Raw genomic sequence first — 24,761 nt, 5'->3', positions numbered from 1 at the left:
CCCGGGGGGACCTGAGTTGTAGTTGCTGCGAAGTTCGCCGCGGATTCAGATTGGTTGTGGTATTCGTCTTTCTTGTGAGAGGAGGAAGGTGTGTTGATGGAGTGCCGTTGGTTGATTGGGGGCGGTATGATGGAGTGAGTGGTCACTGGGGGGGTTGTGGAGGAGGTGGGTACTGCGGTAGGATACCGCAGTGTGATATAATTATGCCCATGGGGCAGCTGAGACTATGATTAATTTATTTTTGGACGCTACTAGTCAACCAGACCACTCAATCTCTTCGTCCGACGTCGACCTTGTCGATGATTTCTTCTGGAAGATCACGCCTTTAGCATGATAGATTAGCTCTCGGTTGCTTCAACGATGCAAGCGAGAGGGCATGGATCCATAAGGTGGCCAAGCCGTTCTTGGAAAAGAAGGGCTGGGAAATCGTCGGAGCATAGGGTGAGACCTTACATAAGCCGCGTGCTGCGAAGGCCGGCGCTCGCGAGAAACGGCAGAGGTGCCTTGCCTTGCGTCTCCTTGCTCTCATCCTCTTCGCCGTCCAAAGCACTGATCTCTGCTCGAGTCCTCCACAAAGCCCGGATATCTTTCTTTGTTCGTGGACTTGTTGCTGCGCCATGCGCTTGCAGTGTTGATCTTTTATCCCGAATTTACCTGCAATTGCTGCCATCTCGACTTTGTTCTTTCACATTCGCATCTGAGACGATATCCCTCTGGCCTTTTCGTGCAACACCGACCTTCATCAGTAACCCGCAGACCGACCCGACCCACTCCTTTGCACCCTCACCTTCCCTCATCCCCATCCCCATCCATCCACCTACCTGCCTTGCATCCTCTCAACTCGCGCAAAACCAGCTCCTCGACTTAATCCGCAAGCATGATCATCCTCGACAACGACGAAGAACAGACTCCGAAACTCCAACCACCCCCAGACTCACTCCACACCGCCCGTGCCCCCGAAGCCACCCACCTCCGCCCTCGAGACCGGGACCCCATTCTGCCCGACTACGAGACCTCACAGGCCCAACATCGGCTCGTATTCGATGATCTCAGTTTGAGGGCGCTGCGGACGAAGGGCTCGAGGGGGTGGAATTCGAGGTTGTGCAGGGCGACGATGTATGCGTTCACGATCTATGTCGTGTTGTTTTTGGTGATCGGGGTGCCGTTCATGATGACCGTGCGTTTCGTTTCTTTCCATCCTATTCTTTTTCTGGTTTCGTCTACCTTCTCCATTCGTCGATCGCCGCAGTTGAACTCCATTCTATGTTTGACGTGTTGCGTTCCACCCCGTTTTGGACATTCCAATGCTTGTTTATTCTTGGACTGATTGAACGCGCTGCTAATTTTGTCTTTCACGTCCTGCATCTGCCGTTTGCGTACCCGTGGGCGTTTCTCTCCCGTTATGCAGAAGCTAAGAGCATACGCGCCTTGGCACTCATTTCCACCACCGCACGAGCCACCAGGAGGCCCTCCGCCTCCGCTACTCGTGGGAGAAACGATAGACCTCGCTCTTCCTCTTTTCGCTGGTGAAGCCGTCCAGTGCAATACGTGGGAATCGTCGTCGTCTTCGGACGAGTCACCATCAACCTCAAACTCGGCAAGGTTCGTGCGAGTGATCCTCCTATCTTTTGCTTTGCTTTGGCCTTACGAAGACTTTGTTTTTTGGTTACGTGGCTTCTCGTTCATGTGCCTATGTGTGATCCCTCCTATCTCCTTCCCTTTACTCCCTTCTCACGCATCCCCCGGGCCCGCAACACAACTTCACATTCTCTCCGAACCCGATACACGCCCCACGCTCCAAACAACCTCCCTCCATCCCTTCAAACAAATAAAACGCTCAAAAAAACAGCCTTCTCTTCCACCTCCCAACCGACACACCCCTCCTCATCCGCATCAACGGCACCTCCGACCCCGCCGAGATCCACGGCATCTCCGGCCGTCTGCACGTCGATCTCAATCCGGACGTGACGGTGGAAGATGCGACGGTGGAGGTGACGGCGAGGTACGATGATAGTGGGAAGGAGGCGTTCAGGGAGACGTTTGTGTGTTTGATGAAGAGCGAGAATAATACGGGGTTGAGTTTGTATGTGAGTTGATTTTTCTTTTGCTCCTTTTTAGAGATAGAGATGGGTTTGGGTGGTGTTTGGATTGGGATGGGAGGGCAGGGCAGGGTCGGGAAAAGGGCGGGAGGATGAGATGCAGGTATGGTTGCGCTTGGCGGGAGGCAGAGGTTTGTCTTGGCTGCGGTCGAGGGCTTGGAAGTTCAGGTCCACCGCGAGCCAACCTGATCGACTCATACCATTCCTGCTTGATACATGTTCGTCGTGCGTGGTTTACTCATTCGCGTTTTGTCTTGGGACGGTCAGGTACCACGAAATATATCCGAGACGGACAATATCGAGTTCAACATGACGCTTCTCCTCCCTCGACCACATTCCTCATCATCCTCCTCCTCATCATCATCATCTTCCTCATCGTCACATCCATCATCATTATGGTCCTCCCTCTCCATGCTCGAGAAAGAAACCGAATCCGGGAGCGGGAACAGTGGAGACAACAACAATAACAACAACAATTGGACGGGCGAACGGGAGCGATACAGGATGCAGAAGATATCGACGTACTTGCCTTATTTCGATCAGTCGTTTGGGAGGGTGTCGCCGCAGGTTACGTTTGAGAGGATGTCGATTGAGGGGTTGAAGAGTCGGGTTTCGTTCGATGTGCGTTTTTCGTTTTCGTTTCGTTTATTTTATACTTCTCTTCACTCCACTCCTTCGTTCCCTTCCCTCCCCTCTCGCGTTCGACGCTGTCATAACTAACTGAGCGTGTCGTATTTTGATCTATCGCGCCGTGCAGTCTATTGAGGCATCATCGTTGTCGGTCAAGACGTCAGAAGCGGAAGTATCGGGGACGTTCAATATCTCGGAGACGATCTCGTTGGATACGATCAATGGGTGCGTTTGCTCGTTCCCGGCCTTCCCCCCGCCCTGTCTACCTGCCTTTCTCCCTACCTTCCTCCCTTCCCTTGGATCGAAATCATACTGACATATGATGGGACGATCGCTTTATGTTGGTGTGAACAGTGCGATTTCTGCAAACGTGTCATTAGTGCATGATAAACGACAAGCAAAACCTACGTTCTTGGCATTTGATACCGGTAATGGGTACGTACTCTCTTTCCCTCTTTATTCGAAGCATCATCACTAAACAACCAAAATAAAACAATCAAAAATGAAAACATCAGCGCAATCGAAGGCACCCTCACATTCCTCCTCCACGGGCCCTCACACGAACCCTGGCTCCGACACAGACACCACCAGCGCTACCACGACTTCGTGACGCACGCCCGAACTTTCAACGCCCCCATCTCACTCTCGGTCACGCACGATCCACACTCACAACATCCTTCGCGATACCATTTCAGGGCGCTGGACACGCAGGGGGCGGTGAACGTGACGCTGGACGAGATGTTTGAGGGGACGTTTGATGTGGTGGCGAAGAGCGATAGGACGAGCGTGGAGACGAGGGCGGGGGTGGCGAAGACGAGTGCTGCTTCGGATGGTGACGAGGCGTCTGCGTCGGAGGGTGACGAGGCGTCTGCGTCGGAGGGTGGAGGGATGAGCGGGTTGTGGGCGAAGTGGTTGAGCGAGGACAGGAGTACGACTGCTTCAAGTACGGGTCTGGGAGAGAGGAGATTGGAATACGATCATGAGGGGTATGGGAGGAAGATGGGGTGGTCGGGATATGGGGAGAGACCAGCGGAAGCGGGAGGTTCGCGTGGTAGTAGTGGAGAGGGCGGTGCTGGTGGTGCTGGTGGGGAGGGGAGTTCTGCGGGGACGGGAGGTGCGGGGAATGCGGGTGGGGGGAGAGGTTCGTGGGGGAGTACGAGTCGGGTGGAGGTCGTTAGTAGTTTGAGTCCGGTGGTTTTGGTGCTGGATGGGCCGGGGTGATGGGAAGGCTGGAGGATCTATCTGGAAGGTGGAAGGTGGGTTGAGAGGAGGAGATCGCCCTGGAGCGGCGTTGTATCATATTATGTTCTTGTACTGCTTTTCTTTTCTCCTTCGTCATATCGTATCGTATCGTATCGCTCTTTCCATGTCCCCAGGCATCGTCGTCAGCTCGTCAGTCTGCAATCCTCACATCGATATCCATAATCACCCTCATCCTCATCCTCACTCTCACACTCCACCACATCCACACACACTCGCTATATCTACCCTTTCGGATTCAGATTCAGATATCTCACATCACAATCTACCTATGGTTATTCGATTTTCGATCTTTGATTTTTTTCGACTCTTATATAGGTCCTTTGGGCTTTCGAACGATTACCCACTTCGAGTGCGCGTGCAGCGTGCACGTTCCGCCAACTTACCATGGTGTCCGTGTCAGTGCCACCACCCTTCGCCTTCGAATGTTGATATTCCTTGCACGACCCCTGTCTTTCTTTCAACGTCGCTTACACTTGCCTTTCCTTCAGCTTCTTGTGTTTTTCTTTTCTTTTCACTTTTTTCTCTTCTAGCATGCTATGTAATCTCGATCTCTCTCCATAGGATACATACAGACACAGTGCGGTGCAGTGCAAATATAATAACTGCAGGTGTACACGCAGGATATTCAGAGTTTGAGGAAAGGAGAGGACGGCGGTAGGTTTTAAGTATGTCTGGCGTTTTGAAATGGAAAGAAAGAAGGGGAAACAATCGACGTGAAAGAACCGGAATGAACTACACACCGCCGACCAGCCAAAATGAAAGAGTAGAAACGTTTCAAGAGGTCAGAAATCGACAGACTAAGCACACGTGAGATCTGAACGACAGGGTCTGGATGGCCGAAACCATACACAATCGTGAATAGAGGAACGAGGCGACAAGTATGTGCTGCATAAGTATAACAACGAATCACAATATCGGAGAGACTCGGAACAGCGAAAGAAAAATTGAATATAAGCCGCAAACGGAACGTTCAATTCAACTACTCCTCGACCATACACTTCGTCCACGACGTCCCATGAGCCTCACCCTGTATTTGCGGTGACCAATTGAACCCTTCCCTCAACTCTGGCGGTACCCATGCAAGCAACTCGTTGTCCCGACCAAGAATCCATCCTGAATCGTCCCCCTTTCCCCATAGTGAACGTTCACCGAAAGGCATCGCTATCCTCCACGTCCTGACGGTCTTGTCAGATGACCCAGAGGCAACCATGGTTCCATCTGGAGAGAACGTTACACAGGTGACGCGGCCCTTGTGCCCAACCAACGGCGGGATTGTGATGGATTCGCCCGTCTCAAGATCAATGAAGTAGAGTGAGAAATCCTCTACAAGTCTCAAGCCCTTAGTGCGAGTTCCAAAAGTGACGTATCGCCTATCCGGAGTAACGTTGATAGCGGACAATCTCTTGAGGGACGGTATGCGTTCCTCGTCGAAGCTGCCATGCAGGATGCTGCCCGTTCGAATATCCCAAACTCGTAGAATGGATCTCGGGTAGTGAGATGCCGAAATGAGCCATTTCTCGTCTGTTGAGAAGACTATATCGTGGACGCGGTCGTTGAATACATCGTTAATTAAGAGCACCTCTCCGCTGACGGCGTCCCACAGACAAAGGCTGCCTTCATTCCCCCCAATGGATAAGATCGATCCTTGAGACGAGTATTCCAAACGCGTCACATACTCGGCCGGTTTTAGACGTACTTCCAGAGGACCTAGGATAAGTGTCCCTGAATTGGTGTCGTAAACGGACAACAAGCGGTCGGATCGGGCACAGACAGCGAGGCGTTCACCGTCCGGCCGTAAGACGGAAACGAACCCCTGGTAAGACCCATCATATCCAGTGACCAAGTTGGATTCCGACAGAACTTCGCCGGTCTTTGCGTCCAATTTTCGCAAGTAGTTTCCTGAATGCACGGTGATGGTTCCATTGTCCGAGAACACGCCACATTGGTCCCATCCCATACTATGCATCCTGGTGGTCAAAGCCGAAACGGAAGGGCGCTGCGAGATATCCCAAGTAAGAAATGCCCCATCGTGAGAACCAGAAAGCATGCGACGACTGCTCGGAGAGAAGGCGATGGAGCGTATGATCTCGCGGTGCTTTTTGAACACATAACATTCTTTGGTATGAGACCTCGAGATTCTGTGCTACAACGGTCAGCAACGGTCACTTCACAATGGGAGATGGAACGCACTCAGGAAATCTGAAACATGGTTGGAAGTGTTCACGCTGCTCTATCTTCCAGAATCTGATGGCGGAGATGTAGATATGTGGTGCCGATGTTTTGATTGCGGCCTCAAATGCCTGAACAAAAGAGATCGCTTCGACCTTGGAGAGATGGATCAGACTCGGAGTAGAATATAGTCAATACGAAGGCAGACACTTACGGCTGCACGACTCCAGCCGACGATTTTGGTGAGTCCACTTATCGCTATATCCACGGCCTCAATCAAGCTGAGGACCTCGAGCCAGAAGAAGAGGCGCGTTCGTAACAGTAGTTCGACTTCTGCGACTAGAGCTTCTGGCATTGTCCCCTCGATTGCACATAAGTGCTCCATCCAAAACTGACATGCGTATAAGAGTTCTGGGCTGATGAAACGATAGAGACGGTCAGGAAGGTCGATGACCTCGTCGTTCCGTAGATATGAGGATGCAAGGTGACATAGGTTGAATTGAAGCTGTTCGCTCAGAACACGGATGCATCTCATGGCGAGTATATGATGATGATAGTCTGCTACATCAACGAAGAAGTGTTGGCTTCGCTGGGGGTCACGGAGGAACTCAAAGAAAGAGAGACGGAAGGGGAGCAGAGGAGCACAGCGATCTGTGACGTTCGTTAGGAAGGAATCCATCTTAGCAACCACCGCGACGATGTCCTCTTCAGAGGAGGAGGCCCGATCTCTCATCTCTACAAGGTCGGAAAGCGAGAGCGGGCGGTATGAGGCGAGAAGATTTCCCATGATGCCTCTAAACTGCCCCATTGCAGTTGAATCTCGAGGGTCAAAGAGGCGGCTGAGAGCATGGTGAAAAATATAGTCTTTGGGTGGTGTCAACTCCGCTAACGAACATTCAGGAGGACAGCTCAGCATGGCAGTTCGAATGCGCTCAGGGAGTTTGGCATCCGAGTGTTCACCACAAATCCTATCGCATATCAATGACATCCACAGGAACAACTTTCGAGAGCTCTGGACTAGATCGAGACAGTCGACCATGCGGGGTTCGAGGGAGCCCGCATGGCGGCCGATACTGAGACGCGATTTCGCATATTCAAAGAGATCACTATATACCGAAGAATCGTTGGGTCCATTCAACTGCTCTATCTGGGCATTTGGGTGGCTTGTGAAGTGATGCAAGACCTGTGTGTCTGGGCATGCAGTCAGGAGGATGCGAAAGTTGGAAGGTAAGTCATTGACCCTCTTGGATAAAACTGTCAAGAACTGTCCCAGGCTATCGAGGTTTCGACAGCTCTCTAATCCGTCGAGGACCAGAACAATAGGACCTGCCCAAACTAAATCAGCAAGTGGAGCGAGAATGAAACTCTGTAGTTGGTCAGTGTAGTTGAGGACATTTCTGAGCGACCTGTCGGCTTTTATCGCATCCCACAGTCTGTGGCGATACTGTGAATCGAGAGCGGCCAAATCCTGGGCAATGGTAGGGAAGAATCTCAGGGGCATGCGTGTTTCAGCGGCCTCTTCCGCAGGAGATACGAAGATTGAGGAGCCCAGGCGGCAAAGTTCATGATAGTGGTGAGAGATGCTGTGCGCAATAGCAGACTTTCCTGTTTCTTTATCGCCAACCAGAATTAAAACGCGGCGCGCCTTTGGGTCTGGGTCGTCAACCCATTCCTTGAGTTTGGAAAGTAGAGCTTGACGAGTCCCGGGAAGGAATCTTTGTCCTCCATGGAATCGAGCGCCCCGAGCGTACGGAAGGTCCAGAAGATCCAACTTGATCTCTGGGTGGCTGTCAGTGCCATGAAAGTAAAAATAGAAGCCAACTGACCGATTCGTTCGACGATACCTAAAACACGCAAAACAGCGATCTCGGTATTGATCGTGGCATGGGCCAGAAGAGCAGCCTTGAGCTCGGAGAACTTGTTTCCGTACCTGACGATGGCTGTATCTGTGGGAGCCACGGCATGCTTCAAGGTACGAGTGACTAAATATATAAAAAGTGTGCAAAAGGTCATATATAGAAGAAGAAGTCGGACATACAGAAATCGTCATTGCAATACGCGGATATAAAATAACCACATTCTATTGTCTGTTGCGCCAGCAGAATTATTATTTTTTTGTGAGATTTGATTCTGCGAAGTGGTTCGGCTTCCTTGACGAAGTCATACACATCATTCATGGCATCGACGAGAAGTAGAATGTTGATGTCTCGCTGCATTTGTGTTACAACGAGCTGTGGATTCGCAGTCATCAGAGTAAGGGCCCATATGTACACGATTTAAAGGCAGTGTACGCACCTTGTACGCGACCGAGATGACACTGTACGTGGCCTGGGCATATGGATGGATCTAGTCGAGCACATAGCTGTCAGCCGCAACTACTTCGGAGAGACCTCGACTCAATTCTACCTCTGCGACCGAGTCCGCTATGCTCGAAAAAACCGCCAACTTGCTTAGCAGAGGGCCCCATGTTTGTTCTATCGTATCGAGTGATATGTCATCAACGGACTGTACGTCATCGAGTAGGTAGCTGTTCCCGACTGCTCGGGAGCGCTGAAGGCAGGAGGTTCGGATTTTCGCTCGTTGTACCACCGCAGCCATCGCAGCCGTCTTGTCATCTTCCAGGCCAACCCTCAGTGTAATATGACCAGCTGGCGTGGCCTGATTTGATGACTGGTCTGACTGCAACGGTCGGGTGATTTCTGTGCGGCGAATAGGTCTAAATGAAGTATATAGTAAGTTCTAGGAGTGGTCGCACATACCTTTCGCGAACGAGTCTGTTAAGAGACTTTCAAACGCTTCCTCCTCAAAACTCCCGATTAATTTATCTGACTGGAAGACCCGGCGTTTGTAAACACAAACGCTCAGCCTCGACCACTCTGATGCATCGCTATAGGCGAGAGATCAGGAGCGGATACAGAAGGAGCCTGATTTGGATGGGGAGAGGGACACTCACAACGAGAACCGCTCATCCCACCCTTCTGTCTCAGTTCTGTCCTGGGTGCTTCTTGATACGCCGTCGACTTTGATAGTAGCGAAATATTTGCGACTCGTTTTGTCATGAGGAAGTTGATGAGCTCGAAGAACTATAAATTGGTCGTGAACAAATAGGCCACAGCTATAGCAGTCTAACGGACATACCAGTGATATGTACTGGACCCTTTGAGGGGGACAGAGGAGTAATTCTGTAAGTATATAGGATTAGAATGTGGTATGATCAGATGTAAGTGCGAAAAGAACGAACTCTGTTGCAGACATTGGTCGGTAGACTGAGTGCGAAGTTGGGGGATGTCGGAGGACGAGGAGAGACGAGCTGTCGCCAGTCAGGATCCTAGGAAGGGTGTAAACGTGTGTAAGGCGTCAAAGAGCATATATGGGTGTGAGTTACTTATTCAGGACGCTTGGACAATGAGAGCGCTCCGAGTCGCATAGCATCTAGGCGTCAGGCAATACAGAAAAAGATGAGCCCTTGCACCTGGCCAACCACGAGAGCAACTAGGTCATAAAAAAATCGTGAACCTCACACGGCAGTAACGGATGAATACCAGGAATGGGCGAATATCGTGAGCGGCATACAATTGTCTATGCGTAGTGTCAGAACTCAGTAAATCGTAGCAGAACGTAAGTTTGAGCAGCCGGCTCGGATTCAAACTCAAGTTAGAGCGTATGTAACAACAGAGCAGAGCGGATTCAGACCAACAGCAAAGGAAGATGAGGGAAAGCATATTGGAGTTAATAATACATGCGAGGGGAGAAGATGAGAGCAAGTAATGAGCATATACCTGAGCCGGATTTTCAGAAAAAGAGAAAATTACAGATCCAAACAACGATACCAGAAATCCTGACAGTCCGGATCATGCGAAAAAAAAAAGATGAGAGAGAAGAAAACAAAAGAAACTGTAGGCTTGAACGCAGCGCCTCTGACAGACACTGCCGTCACTATCAGCGTCCCCCGAACACGTACTACCCGTGTAGCAACATATATTTTCTGAACGCGTCCTCGATATTCTCTTTCGCCCGCTTCAAACTGAACGGGCAGAGGAAGGTCACTGTCAGACAACGGTGCACTTTATCCCAGAAAATCAACCGTATGTTCAGTGGACTAACCTATCGACCTCAGCCTCCAGATACTCAATCCGCCTCTGTTGCGCCTCTCCTGTTTTTTCCAGTTCTGCTTTTTGACGCTCGAGGTTCTGCATAGCTTGTGGAATGGCTTCGAGTGCGTCGATCATGTTCTTCACTTCGACGCTGTTCGGGTTCATGGGAGTGTTGCGAGAGGTACGGCGTGAGTAGGATTGGTGGGAGAACTGAGATTGCTGGGACGGAAAGGATGGCGCGGAGGCGGAGGTAGCTCTGGGGGATGTTTGGGGGCGGTAAGAGTTTACACTGGAAGTCTGTCGGCGGAAGACGAACGTTAGGATCCTTCATTGTATAGTGTCACGAAAGCGGATTAGAAGTGAAAGGAACTCACCGAAGCCTCGAACTCATCCCAGTTAAAGCCTTCAAGAGCTTCGCGCACCATACTCTCACTCTGTCTCTGTCTCTCCCGCTCCTTACCTTTCCCATTGTGCATATTCGCGTCCATGCCCATCATCGGCTTCTGGTCCTCATCCTCGTCTTCGTCCATCTCCATCCCGGTGCCTACCTCCATCTTCACGTCATCGCCACCTTCCTCTTCCTCTTCTTCGTCCTGGTCCTCATCAACCATCTCCCGTCCAAGTCGTGGCTTCAGCGTACTGCTTGGGGGCGTCATCACCTGACCCTGCGTGACGGTCGGCGAAGAGAAGAACCGATCTTCTTCGGTCATCTCTACCTCTTCGCCAACACCCGTTCCTCCACCTCTACCGTTCGAAGGATCAGCAGCACCTCTGGGCTGGGGATCAAAGTCCAACCGTCCGGGCATAGGTCTCATTTCCTCATCGTCATCATCGTAATACATCGGATCCCTCTCCGTCTGCACCCCACCATCTACTTTCGACGGAGATGTGCTAATACGACTGGTACTCCCAGTCGCAGCGCTGGGACTGACATTTGAGGACGGTGGGCCATTTCGCATCGCGTCTTCGATGGCTTTCCTACGTGCTGCTGATGCCGGATTCGGCGCGACGGTGGTACGAACGGTAGGAGTAGTCCCGGTAGCGAGCTGCTTGAGCCTGAATGCTGGTGGCGCGGGAGTACGTATACCAGCAGGAGACTTCGTAGCGGGTGAGAAGTCGGGTGCTGGGATACGATTGTTATTGGTAGCGGTGTTCTGAGGTCGGGATGGAGTGGAATTCTTGGTCGGAAATCCTGACCCATTAACCTTCGATTGTGTTGTAGTGCTACTGGCAGCAGAGGCAGCAGGAGCGACGTCGGATACATCGCCAGGAGGCGCACGCGCAGCATTGATGGCGGCTAGCATAGTTTCGCGTTGCGCGGGTGTAAGGCTCTGACGGCTCGTTGGCTTGCGATGTGGGGTCTTCTGTGGAGATGGAGGAGGCATAGGAGATGAGGGAGCTTGACGAGCGGAGTGCGAGGGAGAGGGTGTGGGGGAGGGTGGGTAGTGGCGTTTGCTGGATGAACGAGGGGATTGTTGGGGAGTTGCGATTTGTTGCGAGAAAACATGTGGCGCAGCTTGAGTTGTAGAGTGTCGAGTTTGTTGTGAAGGGAGTGGTGCGGGTCCATGGTTGTTTGTAGATGAGGCAGCGCCGTTCTGATGAGGTGGGAGTTGGTCGTCCCATTCTAAGAGTTGCGAAGTTTATATATCGAGTCAGTTACATTACAAGAAGATATAAAATGGGAAAAATACGTGATATCATTGATATCATGGGTCTGTACTGGGAGAAAGTGATGAGAACAATATACGCACTGAAGAAACGGCACCGGTCCTCATCGTCACTGTGGCGCATACAGCACCAGAACACTCTGCGCAGCAAATCATGCGTTAAAGGTCGCATCAACCACGTAGTAATGCATGCGTTTACCTCCCAGAGTTCTGAGCAGTCGTAGCCGTGCGTCGAGCAGCAGGCACGCCATGATTACAATGCACGATACCCTCCTGAGTGACAGTCCGGATGTTGATGTTCACTGCCGAGTTCGAAGCCATGCTAAGAGAGGGTGGTGTATAATGGCGCTGCTGCAAGAGCAAGTTTTTATATATAGTAGGCTTTGCGTTTTCGCAGCAGAGTCAAGGTGAGTGTGAGTGGAGTTGAACAAAGGAGGTTTGTGTGGCGAACCGGAACCGGACCCGCTTAATCCGTAAAGCCGATTTCTTCCCACAGTACTCATCCTGCAGCGTGATCGTTTATTTCTCGCTGTTTATTCTTGAGCATTCTGTGTCGACGCCGGTATATGTGCTATGGGCTCTAACGCGTGTTCGATATCTCTTCTTGCCGACTAGGCAGCATACTTCACTAAGTAGCACTCCCGACTTCAGCTAGATTAGATCTTGCAGCTATATGATGAAGACCTCTATAAGTAGCAAAACTACGTAGCTTCAGGACGTTGGACATCGAATACTCAAGCTCCCTCTTTTAGCTACGATCCATGAACTTCTCGTAAGGCCTCTTCTGGCTTGGGATAATGCTCGTATACAGCTTGACAGTTCAATCATCTCCACGGTACGTATGCTAGCATGTTTCCACCCGGACCTATGCACTGATGATTCACAATGTCTATTTTCTGTGCGCTTCCCTTATATAAAGCGACCTGCTCTGTCTAGCTTACTTATGTCTTCTCCGATGTTTGCGCAACTACCTGCAGGTACTTCGTGAGCTATCAATGTTCTTATCAAGGGTCAGTATAGGGCCACATGCCTTGCTCTCATCAGGGCTTCAATGCATTCCGAATACGAAGCTCATTTGGTGTCCTGTGCACTTCTTCTGTTTAATCCTACAACACAGCACCCAAAGCGGAACTCACAACGGTGATGTAAGAATGTGTATACTGCACTAGCGAAATTCAGCCTGTCCCGGTGCAGTTTGGACGACTCGCGCGTTTGTACTATTTAGACAGTCTCTGGTACGTCCACTACGTTTCGAGTCGAAGAGGCTGTCATACGCCAATCAGGCTTTTCGTTTTTTTTTGATTTCGATCAAGTGGTCGGTGGATCCGGTGACAAGTGCCAAGGTGCGTCGCCTCAATCATTGGATGACTTCCCGTAGGGAAAAGATATGTTTATTCGGGATTGATTCAACGCGATCGCTGCTCGGCAACGCTCCGAAATGAAGATCGCAGCTCAATGGTTGGCTGCAGTTGGCTGCCGTCTTCATCTCCGAGCGATGTCGAGCGGTGCTCGCGTCGAATAAACATATCTTTTTGTCTACGGGAAGTCATCCATTAATGTGACCATTCCCTAGAAATATCCAACAATAAAAGTGGCCTCGCTTCTGTGAGCCTCGTCGTTTGCGGACGCTCTGTTGTGCGGGAACTCTGTCTGGATAGACATGAATGCTGTGACCACATCATAAAGTCCCATTAGCCGATATGCCAGCAGGTCGTTTAACAAGGACGTCTGCCGTTATCCTTGTACGTGCTTCTTGTGGACATTGCCTTAAGCACCTTCCCCACTCATTCCACCCCTCCTTTTGCCGGCATCTAGAATTGAATGACCTCTGGCGGTCAAAAATACACTATGTGTTACAGCTCCCCGACAGATCTCCCTTCTGCTCCACCGATTTTGGGTTTTCCTGGAGATTTCTCAACCTCATTCCTTGATCTGTCTGTGAGATTTATTTTGTTGTACTACCTATCTGCGAAGAGCACAAAAACAAATGCAGAGTATATGCATATTATCCATCTTGTGTAGGTGTTACTGTACAGTACTACCGTGACAGAGGGACTGTTACGGTATTAATTTCACTCCTCCAGCAACATTGCGCGGTTGGGACGGCTTGCTTTTGTACTGATTAAGATATGGTAAAGCATATGGCCCCGATAATTTAAGATGTCAACCATAAGTACATCGTCGAGTGAAATCTCCTCGACCGTTATAACTTATGGTGGCCACTTCGAAACTGTGCCACATCTCACGAGATTAGATTAGATGAAGATTCTCCCTGCGTCTATATTTGCGGAATCGTCGCAGCTCGCCTCCTTACCTTCGCACACCCATCGCTACCTTTGGCATACCGTCGGAGTACCACCAGCTAGCATCTTCACTTCACACAGATGACTGTCAAAGACGTTGAGAGGCAGCTCGTTGTATTCGACTTCGACTGGTAACAGTTCCCCTCATGTTCACCGCGCAGACCATCAACCTCCTCGGCATACAGGTCCCTCGCTGATCAAGATACCGACAGATGGTACATCGCTTCTAACCTTGTTGTAACAACTTGTGATGGTCAAGGCTGACATGACTAGGATATTCGAGGTTCTTGCTCCCGATATTCGTCGCAAGATGAAAACTTTGAAGGACGAGATTCAGTGGACCGACCTTGTGTGAGTCACAGCATTGAGATTTCGACGACCGGTACACGATGCTCATCTACGTTCTATTGATGAAGGGCTCAATCTTTGCGTGAGCTGCACGCGAGAGGTGGAACGAGAGAGGATATCGAAGGTGCTCTCCGAGTTATGCCATTCGTGCGTACCTTGCCTTCTTCGTCCTCAACTTTAGTCGTAAATCTAATGTTGAACCTGTAATTCAAGCACCCAGCCATGGCCCGCGGTGTGAAAGCCGTAAAAGCCGCGTCGAAGCCCTCGACGACTTTCTTTTGCCTATCCAATGCCAACTCCGTTTTCATATCTACTATACTGCAGGTATGCGCTTCTCGTCACCTTTTCTTATCAGAGCCGATATTCAACTGTGGAGTCCGCCAGGCCAAAGGCCTGCAGGACCTATTCACAGAGATCGTCACCAATCCCGCAGAGTGGGATCCCTCTGGGCTCTTGAAGGTTCGTCGTCGAGTTGACCCCTCAGGTCCTCAGCACTCGTGCAAAGTAGGTTGCCAACCGAACATGTGCAAAGGTAGGATCATCATGGCTCTATCATTCTAGCGTATGAAATACTGAACAAATGACATTTTATCCGTCTGCAGGCGAAGAACTTGAGGCTTTCCTGGAGCGCCACCAGCCTGCTTTTGACCGCGTCATCTACGTCGGTGATGGTTCCAATGACTTTTGCCCCATCCTCCGTCTTCGAAGGTCAGTCGCCCTCCTGTTTATCTGGTTCAAAGCTTACGAGCTTGTGTTCGTCAGCCAAGACATGATCTTCTGTCGTCAATATCGCGGGCTGCAGAAACGCATTGCTGCAGAGGGCGAGAAAGAAGGTCTGAAATGCCAGATTCGCTACTGGGCTGGCGCTTGGGAGGTGGAGGAACACTTCCAGAAGCTCGAGCCCACCGTCGAAGTCAAGTAGGCCGTCTCGCGCCGACTGACAGGAGCCATGGGACGTGAGGAATATTAGAAGTAGAAATTTGTGTACTGTTGTGTTTTTTTGTGCGTTTTTGTTGGTCGGCGTGACCTGATGTGACACGACGTGTCACCTGCTGGTGACATCCACTGTCACGCTCAGCGAGTCAATTTGCCAGCACCGCCAGCGAAGGGAGGTGAAGGTCGAGCAGCCCGTCGTTCATCTTGTCTTAAGTCCAGTATCCAGTGAGTTTGAACTCCTCCTGACTAGGTTTGTCTCGGAACGACCCCTCAGAGAGACAAAGGGAGCGAACTGACCGCGTGTCGTCTTTGTACAGCCTCCTCTTTTGTCTTATTTTTCCTCACTTCCTCCACCGATTTTTCTCCTTCAAACTCGAGCGATCTCAACATCATGGTCTCCTCGACGCCCTCGCGAGAGGATAGCACGCTCGAACCAGCGGTCGTGACCCCAGGAGGCACATACACCATCCAGGTGCGCCCGCTCCCACTGATTGCTTAGTCATCACGCTAACCACAACCTCGTGTTTGCAACGACTCGCCGCCACGCCACATTGCTCTGTCCCTCCCTCCCCCCTCATTTTTACAGACAGTCTCCGTAGGATGCAAGATCTATGCTAGACGCTACAATCCAGATATCTCCGCTCCCGAAGAGCGACTCGCTGAAATCCTCTCTATCCGTGACAAGCCAAATAACCCTTATATCCGTCGACAGTCTTCAAACGATGCCGGGAGCTCGTCACTTTTCCCGCCGAATCCAGAGCTGGACAAATACGAATTCTTTGTTCACTGGGATCAATTTAACAAACGGCTGGACGAATGGGTACCCGGATCGAGACTAGTTCTAACTAGGGATTTGGAGTGGCCGAGGGTGAAGAAGGATAAGAAGGATAAAGACAAGTTACCAGGGAAGAAGAACGGTGGGGCATCGACGCCGAAGAACGACAAGATCGGGAAGGTACCTAGAGGGAAGGAGAACTCGCTATTGAAACGCGCCACACTCAACAATGCGGGCACTTTCTCGCCTGGTCCTCCTGCTACGCCGAGCACTAACGCCATACCCACATTTCCCGTCACTCCCGCCACACCGTCACCTGCTCCGGGCACCTTGAAGAGAAAGACACCACATGACGATGCCGCCGAAGAGGAAGAGGAAGAAGACGAGGACGCAGAAGGAGAGCCGGATGGGGAGGTCGAGATGGATATCGATGCAGAGGGCTCTCCAGACAACGAAGTCGGAACATTTGACATCACAGCCCCAGAACCGGTTCAACCACCAGCGCCACTTTCCTCCTTCTCTAAGGAAGATGAGATAGAGAAGCTTCGAACGAGCGGTTCAATGACCCAATCCGTGTCCGAAATCGCCCGTGTCAAGAACTTGAACCGACTGTCTATTGGACGCCACGAAGTCGAGGCATGGTACTTCAGTCCTTACCCAAAGGAATACGCCCACCTCCCCGTGTTGTACATCTGCGAGTTCTGTCTCGGGTACTTCCCCAGCCCTTTCATGCTCTCGAGGCATCGAAAACGCTGTAACCTGATGCATCCACCGGGGAACGAAATTTATCGACACGAGGATATTTCGTTCTACGAGATCGACGGGCGGAAACAACTCACGTACTGCCGTAATCTCAGCCTGTTGAGCAAGTGTTTTCTCGATCAGTAAGCGCGTCTTCCCTTTTCACCTACTGGCTCATTCCTCTTCTGTCCTCCTCTCTTCCGAAGCTCTTGCATCTTAAATCCATGTGCTGATATTCCTCTTTTTGCATTTAGCAAGACGCTGTATTACGACGTGACCCCGTTTCTTTACTATGTGATGGTGAGTTTCTCCCGAAGAATCCGTCTTCGTCCGGATATCAGCTTCCACGTTCGAGTCCAGGCCTCTGCGCTCTCTTCTCCTATTCGTGGCTCACACTTTCTCACAAACCTTCTTCTCTCTCAACGATCACAGTGCCAACGCGACTCCTCCGGTTGTCACCTCATTGGCTACTTCTCTAAAGAAAAAGAATCCGCCGAGAACTACAACGTGGCCTGCATCCTTACCCTCCCCCAGCACCAACGGCACGGCTTCGGCAAGCTCCTCATCGAGTTCTCCTACACCCTCAGCCAACATGAGAACAAGCTGGGCAGTCCGGAGAAGCCTCTGAGTGATCTCGGTCTGTTAGGGTATAGGGCGTATTGGGCAGAGAAGATCGTCGAGGCGGTACTGAAGTGTCAGGACGAAGTTAGCGTGGATGATATCGCGCAGATGACCGCGATCACCCATGCAGATGTGATGAATACGTGAGTTGCTACCTCCCCTTCCTTTCCTCTATCTCTCTGCGATGGCATCGGGATCGTCGTCGTTTGCTTTGCTGACAGAGCTTTTGATGTTCCCCTTCTATTCTCTGTGCGGCCTTCCGTCGTGGTCCGATGCTCTCTCGTTTTGGACTCGCTGCCACCCTCGCCTTGAACGATATCGTCGACTCCGTTTTCAATTCGTCGGTGGATTCGGAATCGGGTCTTAACAGATGTACGACGCTGCAGCTCTTCAAGCACTACAAAGGCCAGCACATCATCTGTCTGTCGGAGTCCGTGATCGAGCGACACGAGAAGACGATGGCGAAGAAACGTAGGAGAATCCATAAGGAGTGTCTGAAGTGGAAACCGCCCACGTTCACTCGCGATCAGCTACGGTTCGGGTGGTGAACGCTGGAGCGTTTCGATGCTGAGCTTCTTCAGGCTTCTCCCTTTCTTTGTCGTGTGTGGATTTTCTTTTCTTGTCTCAGATCCTGTGTGGACAATACCTCTTGTGTATCATTTGTATGTTTATGTACGATTTGCCCGGCCGTAAGTAACAGAGCTCGGTCGGCCGTATTTATCATTCCCCTTTGACTGCCAACGTAGAGACTGTACGACGCAGGTACTATTTATGAATGTGCAAGGTTCTGTGTAAGTAAGAGGGCGTTTCGCATTGTACTGTAGCGCGACTAGAACGAGCACAAGCAAAGAGTAAGCTAAAGAAAGTAAAAGATGAAGGTAATACAACAATGTGGTGAACCCGTTGAACACCATAGCTCCGATAAAAGGTTCAGTTCTTGGTATAAGAGGGGCCGCACCAGCAAAAAGCATACATAAAAATGATGAGATGCGTACGAAACCGCATAACGTGTTCCTGACTCTACGGTCACTAACTTATATAGAACGGCGAACTTCAGTGTTCAACATCGCCGAAACGCGGTCACGAATCGTCCGCAGCACCACTTGCACCACTTTGTTCTGGTCGTACTCTTTGCCTCAATCGTCCAATTCCCGCCATCCCCGTATCCTCGAACCCCTCATCCTTCTCCAGCATCGCAAACGACTCGTCGCCACTCGATTCCTGTCCCCCCTGTCCTTGTCCTCTCTCATCCTTCTCTTCGTCATCCTCCCTCAGCGGGCCCTCACCATCCATCTCTTTGGATAGCCCCTTCCTACTCAACGTCGGCGAACTTGGCTGACTAGCCGCAGGCGAGAACAAATCCACGCCCGCCAACCTCGCCTGCGTCACCTCGTCATACGGATCCATCGCTTCTCCCAATCTGGAAATTCCTCTGCCTTCGAGTCCGATTCCGTCGCCGCTCAGCCTTTGGTGTAGATGTCTTGAAAGGGGAGGTGAAGATGGGCTCTGGATCACGATTTGAGGTTGGTTTTGCGCGGGGCTGTCTCCGGAGGCAGGGATAGAACTATCGACGGAGGTTGTGCGGATGGGAGGAGGAGGATGTGATTGAGAATGTTGGGGGTAGAGCGAATCCGATGGAGGTGGATATGAGGATGAGGATGGTGATAATGATGAAGGAGAGGATAGGGATCCTGGCGGGAGTCCTGAGGTGCCTGGAGTAAGCGAGGAGGAAGACGATGATGGGGGTATTGAAGGCGAGGGAAGGGCGTTGGTTTCGGAGAAGGGTAGAGCGGCGATATTGCGCGCGGCGTCCGCTGCTGCTTTGTCGCCTGAAGTGGACGCTGTTGGGTCTCCGAGCGTACGTGCGATCACGTAGGAGGCTACGTCCTGTTGGTGACATACGTCCATACGTCCGAACCACCCAAGACCACCCACCGTGTCATGTTACCATCCAAGCATTCATGACGTCCCATTTCGTTCCAATTCCGCACGTCCAACAACAACAACAACAACAACAACAACAACAACAACAACGTCAACAACAACATGCACCATTCATCAATCACACAAGCCGCACAAAAGGCATCAGTCAGCGCCTTCATTCCTAAACTAGTCCATGGAAGCAGTCTGAACGGAATGGAAGGAGGACGGGAACAACAGAAAGGAAAAAAGAAAAAGAAAAAAACGCACCAGGAGTGTCAAAACAATAAAAGGAAACACCATGAGCAGCGCGAGAATACGGAACGTAGACGCGGTGCTCGCGACCCATGAGTCGCGCTCGTACTTCCACAGGTACTGGATGTACCACCGCCAGAGCGTGGAGGGCACCGTCAGAACCCCCATAATCGACGTTGGGCAGCGGTCCTCTTGAGTCTCGTTCTCCTCCTTTGATGTTCGTTGGCTGTTGCTCTTCAACTATCACTAGCACTCCTTCGGTGACGTCGTTGGCCGTTATCTTCGCGAACCGGCGAGCGGGGCTAAGGTTAAACGCAACAATAGCAGACGAATTACCAAGGTAAGCCGAAGCGACTATCCAAGACAGGCAACGAAAGCGACAAGAGCAAATGGCGAGTACGAGTAAACAGGGAGAGGGAGCTCGAGGCACCGTGCTGTGGAGTGCAATGCGCGCGGTCGCCGTCGACGTCGGTCCTCCCCGGGCTCAGCAGAAGTCTGGATTGCGAGCGAGATCTCGATTGTGTCTTTGCCGGCGGACTGCTCTGGACTGGCTGGAACGCGAATTTCAATTTTGCGAACTAGCTCTTGTCTCAGTTTTGCTTCCGTTCGCGTTCGCTGAGTAGACGAAGAGTCTCGCTGAGTGCCAAATAATGTAATCTTTCGCGCTTCAATACTTTTCGATGTCCACCCACGCGGTACGAAGATGATCGTTGAACGGAGGTGCTTTGACCGCTGACGATTCATGTGCTTGTCTTGCGTTTCGTGGTCGAGGTTCGCGCATGGAACGAAAAGAGATTCGGATTCATATCATTGTACATAAGAAAAAGATACTTCTCGTAAACAAACCAGTAAGATTTTGAGTGAGCGGTTAAACAGACACGGATACGGGATACGCAAAGGCTCATGATACATTTCGGTGTAGTGACCAGCTAGTAAGAACAGTCCAACCAAGAGAAAATAGACAAGCGAATCACAGAACAAACACACAATCACAAAACACCAACCCAGGAAACCGCGACAATCAACCAGCCTTCCTTCGGCTCTTAAAACGTAGCGGGAAGAAAGAGAAAAAGAAAAAGAAAAAGAAAAGTTAGGGGAATAGGTATCCACAAAGATCAAAGAACAAAGGCGACAGCGAAGGGATAGTGGGTACTGTGTAAATGTCCGAAGCAACCAATCAGCCCAAACAACAAGCAAAACGCAAAAAAGAAAAGAAAATCAGGGACATGGGTAAAAATATGTTCATATATGTGTACATACAAAGACAGGGCAGGGGCGATAGAGGGATAGATGAGACTGACCGAGTAAAGGCGTAGCAGGTAACACAACACGAAGAGCGAACGAGCACAGGATATGATTGATGGGTCGATGACGGAAACATATAATGCACAAAAACAAAAACAAAAAAGAGGGAGAAAAAAGGAAGAACGACAACACAACAGCTAAGGATACAGCGTGGAGGAAGGGAACACGACGCCGTCACCCCTCACCAATATAATCGGCCTCCTCTTCGTCGGGACCGATTCAGGCGGAAGACAGCCCAAGACCTCCGTGCACCGAATCTCGACATACGGCGAGGGCTCGCTGCCGAAGAAGACCGACACCGGCTCGCTCTTCGAGAAGTTCTCGCCGTACAGCGTCAGCATCTTCGACGTCTGAGTATTCGGTTTCGCGAGCATGTGCCGTGTGCCGTGACCTTTGGGGGCCTCTGCGGCGCGGTCGGGAGGAAGGTACTTTACGACGCCCGGGAAGGGCGTGACGGGTTTAGAGGGGATGGGGAACGAACCGGTCTGAGGCGCGCTCTGGTTGTCGTACAGGACGGGAGGCACATAGAAGTTGTACCGCACCTGGTCTGGAAGGCAAAGAACAAACAACGCATCAGAATTTGGAACAAAGGAGGGGGTGCAAGAGTGGAGCTTTGAAAGAAGTCGACGTCGGTGACTTACCGGTCCCAACAATCGTCCAGACGCTCGACTCGCCAATATCGACGTTCCACAGCGCACCCGAGGAACCACCGTCGCTGCCGGCATGTCGACTTCCCGCCGAACCCGCCGACGCAGGTCTCCTCCTCACCTTCGCCGAACTCTTGCTCCCCGGTCCACCTCCGGCGCTCGCCGACCCTCTCTTCCCCTTCTTGACCTTACCTCCATCGTTCGACGGGAAATCACCCAATCCGCCCAGACCCGACGCGCTCGACATCGATCCCGGCGCTGACCCGACAGAGGACGTGCCGCCAAAGTAGTCCGTCGACACTGGGCTTCCGTTACCAGAGACTGGGGGCGATGAAACGAGCGGCGAACTAGGCAAGACGGGGGACTGCGCGTCCTGGTCCGACTCGCGTTTACCTTGCCACTGCCTACCCTCGATCGGACGGAAGGTGTTCACCTTCTCGCCCATGCAGGACAAGAACGCACCGGAAGCGCCGGGCGAGCCTGGTTGCGGTGCACCCTTGTTGGGCTCGAAGACTTCGAAGGCGACCTTGTGCAGCTGACTGACGGGGTCTCCGCAGACCTCACCTGGCACGCAGTACTGCTCGCCTACACCCTTGGCACCCTCCTGCGCACCGCCACCGACCACAATGGTCTGATGGTCGACTTTTCGGATGATAAGCACAGGGGAAACGACACCCGAGGTCAGGCACTGGAGCACGACGGTCTGGTTATAGTAGATCGGGATCGGGGAACCGTTGTTCATGAACGAAATAGCGTTGGGCGGGGGAGAAGGGTAGTCCGGTTGTGGGGGTGGGGGCGGAGGTGCGTCAGACCCATTTGCGGGCTTGTCAACGTCGACGATGTACATCACGAACGGATCTAACGGAAGCAAAATGCAAAGTGGATGGAAAAGGAAATGTGAGCCAAGCGCTCGGATTCTGCCGCGGAAGTAGAAAGGGACTTACCCCAGCTCGAGGTCCTCGCGATGAACGAAGGCGTGCTTGTTCGGCTTCGCTGATCAATCCCCATCAGCGGCGCACCGTCTGATCCTTTGAACGACGAGCCCGAACCGGAAACGCAGAGGTACTTGGTCGAGACGGTCTGTGACCGCAGGCGATGGAAAAGAGAGATGGTCGACCCATGATTGATGCACACTATTCCGGAGGATGGAAGCAAGAAGTCAGCGACCAGAACAGGTACGAGGAACAGGTTTGGTCAGCCAGTAAGGTGATGAACAAGAAGCCGCAGCATGGCCAGAAGATACGGTGCAATAGCATCCGTACGGACCACGAAGACGAGATGAGGCGAGATGAGTGACTTACGCTCCAAATTTTTGGCGCTCTGTCGCTTCTTGCTCGGCTTGCTGATGACCTTGATCGGGCGACTCGGGAATGTGCCAATAACTCGTTCTGGCTCGTCGTCCGCGGCGGGAGCCATGATCTTGACCAACGCCTCGACCTTTTTCTTTTTCTCGTCGACGTCCGAGATGAAGAGCTGTTTGCCGACACACCGACCGACGTAGGTGGTGCCCGTCGGAGGATCGGAAGAGTCGAAGGGCTTGCCGAGGGCGCTACACCACTCGACGGAACCTTCTTGAGGGGCAGGCTCTCCCGAGATAGAAACAATAACGCGGGGAGGAGAGAGCTTCGGGTCTTCGCCACGGCGCATGACGTCCGACCACCAAGAGTTGCCAATCATGATAGCAGTGGGCGGAGGGCACAGGAAGCTACAAGCGCCATCATCATCAGACCCACACAAAAATAAGAGCGCGGAGAGGTCAGCGTCGTTGATAAATGAGATGAAGTTGACTGTGGACTGATGCAACGGTTGAGGAATGTGATGCGGGAAGGAAGGCGGCTTACCGTTTTTCAGTACCATAAGACTTCTGGGCGACCTTGCTTGACATCACGATCACCGTGCGCTCACCAAACGCCAGCCGGTTAGGAGTCCGAACGAACTGATCCAGGTACGGGCTGGAAGAGACATTCAGTTTAACGAATACGCGCATATCTCGGAGGATGATACAGACCGTACAAAGCTCTGTAAGTTGGTGGCCGTGCCCATACCGTCCTGACCCTGCATACGCAACGGCATCAAGCCATCATGAACGCCCGGTACTCTAAGGCCCATATCAGAGTGGGGATTTGGCGCGAGGAAGCCCGGCATATCGTCGTAATGAGTCGCTTGAGGGGCAACGCCACGCAAGAGGTCGGAGCCGTGCGAGTGTGACATATGAGACGAAGGTGATTGGGAGAATAGTGAGTCGGGCTGGTAGCGCGAAATGCGATCCGGGAACATGGGGCCGGAGCTGTAGCCCAGATTAGTGTTAACGCCGATGGACATATCGTCGCGAACGTCATGAGGGTAGCTGTTAGAGCCTACGCGACGATCAGACAGGAGGTCGGGATAGTGCTGGGTGGAGTAGTCCTGCTTCATGCCACCTCCCGACGCGAAGGAGTGGGGCATACCACCGAGGGGATCGTTAGGAGTGAGCGGAGTGACTTTACCGCTGCTGTAAGAAGAAGACATGTTGGTCATGATGTCGTAAGGGGAGGAGTTCTGGGGACTGTGCTGGAACGAGGGAACTGAGTCGGAGTAGTTGTGATTGTGGTGGTTGTAGAGGCTGTCGGTGGGCATGGAGTAGGAAGGTGCGGCAGGGGAAGTATTTGAGCGCATGCGGCCGGTGAGGTACGAGTTGGACTGGGGATTGGAGGCGGAAGAGAAGAGATCGTAAGAGTGGTCACCCATGTCCATCTTCTCTTGGTCGAAGGGGTGCATGGAGAGATGGGAAGAGTTGGGGTGGGACGAGGGCGGGGGCATGTCCATTGGATGGTCGTAGTGGGAATGGGTGTCTATGGACATGGAACGGTCACGAGGGCCGTTGAGGGTGCTGGACTTGAGGATCTCTGCGAGCTCCCAGCGGGTGAGGTCTTGTCGTTGGGGTGAGCTGTTGTCTGGGTTCATGCCAAAGTGGTCGGGAGAGGATGGGAGCTGAGGAAGCCAGGCGGC

General features: G+C 51.9%; 4 protein-coding genes across 4 annotated transcripts; 2 read left to right on the top strand and 2 right to left on the bottom strand.

Moving 5' to 3' along the window:
• The first annotated feature begins 508 nt into the window (after positions 1-508).
• On the top strand, positions 509-4,574 carry STEHIDRAFT_150214 (uncharacterized protein). The gene is made up of 7 exons (XM_007309823.1): positions 509-1,177; positions 1,409-1,602; positions 1,850-2,087; positions 2,367-2,720; positions 2,857-2,954; positions 3,084-3,164; positions 3,245-4,574. The coding sequence occupies exons 1-7, from the start codon at positions 878-880 to the stop codon at positions 3,948-3,950; spliced, it is 1,971 nt and encodes a 656-aa protein (XP_007309885.1). The 5' UTR covers positions 509-877; the 3' UTR covers positions 3,951-4,574.
• Positions 4,575-4,971: 397 nt separating this feature from the next.
• Positions 4,972-12,248, bottom strand: STEHIDRAFT_172215 (WD40 repeat-like protein; the record flags this gene model as incomplete). The annotated part of the gene is made up of 15 exons (XM_007309822.1): positions 12,122-12,248; positions 12,007-12,062; positions 10,630-11,879; positions 10,266-10,552; positions 9,403-9,489; positions 9,300-9,343; positions 9,115-9,244; positions 8,921-9,048; positions 8,568-8,860; positions 8,457-8,507; positions 8,200-8,392; positions 7,988-8,143; positions 6,376-7,940; positions 6,183-6,316; positions 4,972-6,130 (listed from the first exon to the last, which is right to left on the bottom strand). The coding sequence occupies exons 1-15, from the start codon at positions 12,241-12,243 to the stop codon at positions 4,972-4,974; spliced, it is 5,655 nt and encodes a 1,884-aa protein (XP_007309884.1). The 5' UTR covers positions 12,244-12,248.
• Positions 12,249-14,245: 1,997 nt separating this feature from the next.
• Positions 14,246-20,307, top strand: STEHIDRAFT_86531 (uncharacterized protein). The gene is made up of 12 exons (XM_007309821.1): positions 14,246-14,440; positions 14,499-14,576; positions 14,642-14,720; positions 14,787-14,897; positions 14,958-15,105; positions 15,176-15,281; positions 15,336-15,759; positions 15,827-15,981; positions 16,096-17,168; positions 17,280-17,325; positions 17,458-17,789; positions 18,017-20,307. Exons 8-12 carry the CDS (start codon positions 15,901-15,903, stop codon positions 18,192-18,194), a joined length of 1,710 nt encoding a protein of 569 aa, XP_007309883.1. The 5' UTR covers positions 14,246-14,440; positions 14,499-14,576; positions 14,642-14,720; positions 14,787-14,897; positions 14,958-15,105; positions 15,176-15,281; positions 15,336-15,759; positions 15,827-15,900; the 3' UTR covers positions 18,195-20,307.
• A 609-nt stretch (positions 20,308-20,916) lies between these two features.
• Positions 20,917-24,488, bottom strand: STEHIDRAFT_86529 (LAG1-DNAbind-domain-containing protein). Its single transcript, XM_007309820.1, has 6 exons — positions 23,782-24,488; positions 23,615-23,725; positions 23,075-23,478; positions 22,718-22,906; positions 21,768-22,631; positions 20,917-21,673 (listed from the first exon to the last, which is right to left on the bottom strand). Exons 1-6 carry the CDS (start codon positions 24,426-24,428, stop codon positions 21,264-21,266), a joined length of 2,625 nt encoding a protein of 874 aa, XP_007309882.1. The 5' UTR covers positions 24,429-24,488; the 3' UTR covers positions 20,917-21,263.
• Positions 24,489-24,761: the final 273 nt, after the last annotated feature.

This window comes from Stereum hirsutum (assembly GCF_000264905.1).
Source record: "Stereum hirsutum FP-91666 SS1 unplaced genomic scaffold STEHIscaffold_18, whole genome shotgun sequence".
Lineage (NCBI taxonomy): Eukaryota > Fungi > Basidiomycota > Agaricomycetes > Russulales > Stereaceae > Stereum > Stereum hirsutum.
Note: the sequence above shows the minus strand (reverse complement) of the source record. Positions and strands in the feature narration are given on the sequence as shown.

Coding starts and splice junctions, on each gene's coding strand:
- STEHIDRAFT_150214 (XM_007309823.1), top strand. CDS start 878: ATGATCATCCTCGACAACGACGAAGAACAGACTCCGAAACTCCAACCA. Junction 1,603..1,849: donor TCAACCTCAAACTCGGCAAG/GTTCGTGCGAGT, acceptor TCAAAAAAACAG/CCTTCTCTTCCACCTCCCAA. Junction 2,088..2,366: donor ATACGGGGTTGAGTTTGTAT/GTGAGTTGATTT, acceptor TGGGACGGTCAG/GTACCACGAAATATATCCGA.
- STEHIDRAFT_86531 (XM_007309821.1), top strand. CDS start 15,901: ATGGTCTCCTCGACGCCCTCGCGAGAGGATAGCACGCTCGAACCAGCG. Junction 15,982..16,095: donor GAGGCACATACACCATCCAG/GTGCGCCCGCTC, acceptor TCATTTTTACAG/ACAGTCTCCGTAGGATGCAA. Junction 17,790..18,016: donor CATGCAGATGTGATGAATAC/GTGAGTTGCTAC, acceptor GGGTCTTAACAG/ATGTACGACGCTGCAGCTCT.
- STEHIDRAFT_86529 (XM_007309820.1), bottom strand. CDS start 24,428: ATGCGCTCAAATACTTCCCCTGCCGCACCTTCCTACTCCATGCCCACC. Junction 23,726..23,781: donor AACTTACAGAGCTTTGTACG/GTCTGTATCATC, acceptor TGTCTCTTCCAG/CCCGTACCTGGATCAGTTCG. Junction 21,674..21,767: donor CTGGACGATTGTTGGGACCG/GTAAGTCACCGA, acceptor TTTGCCTTCCAG/ACCAGGTGCGGTACAACTTC.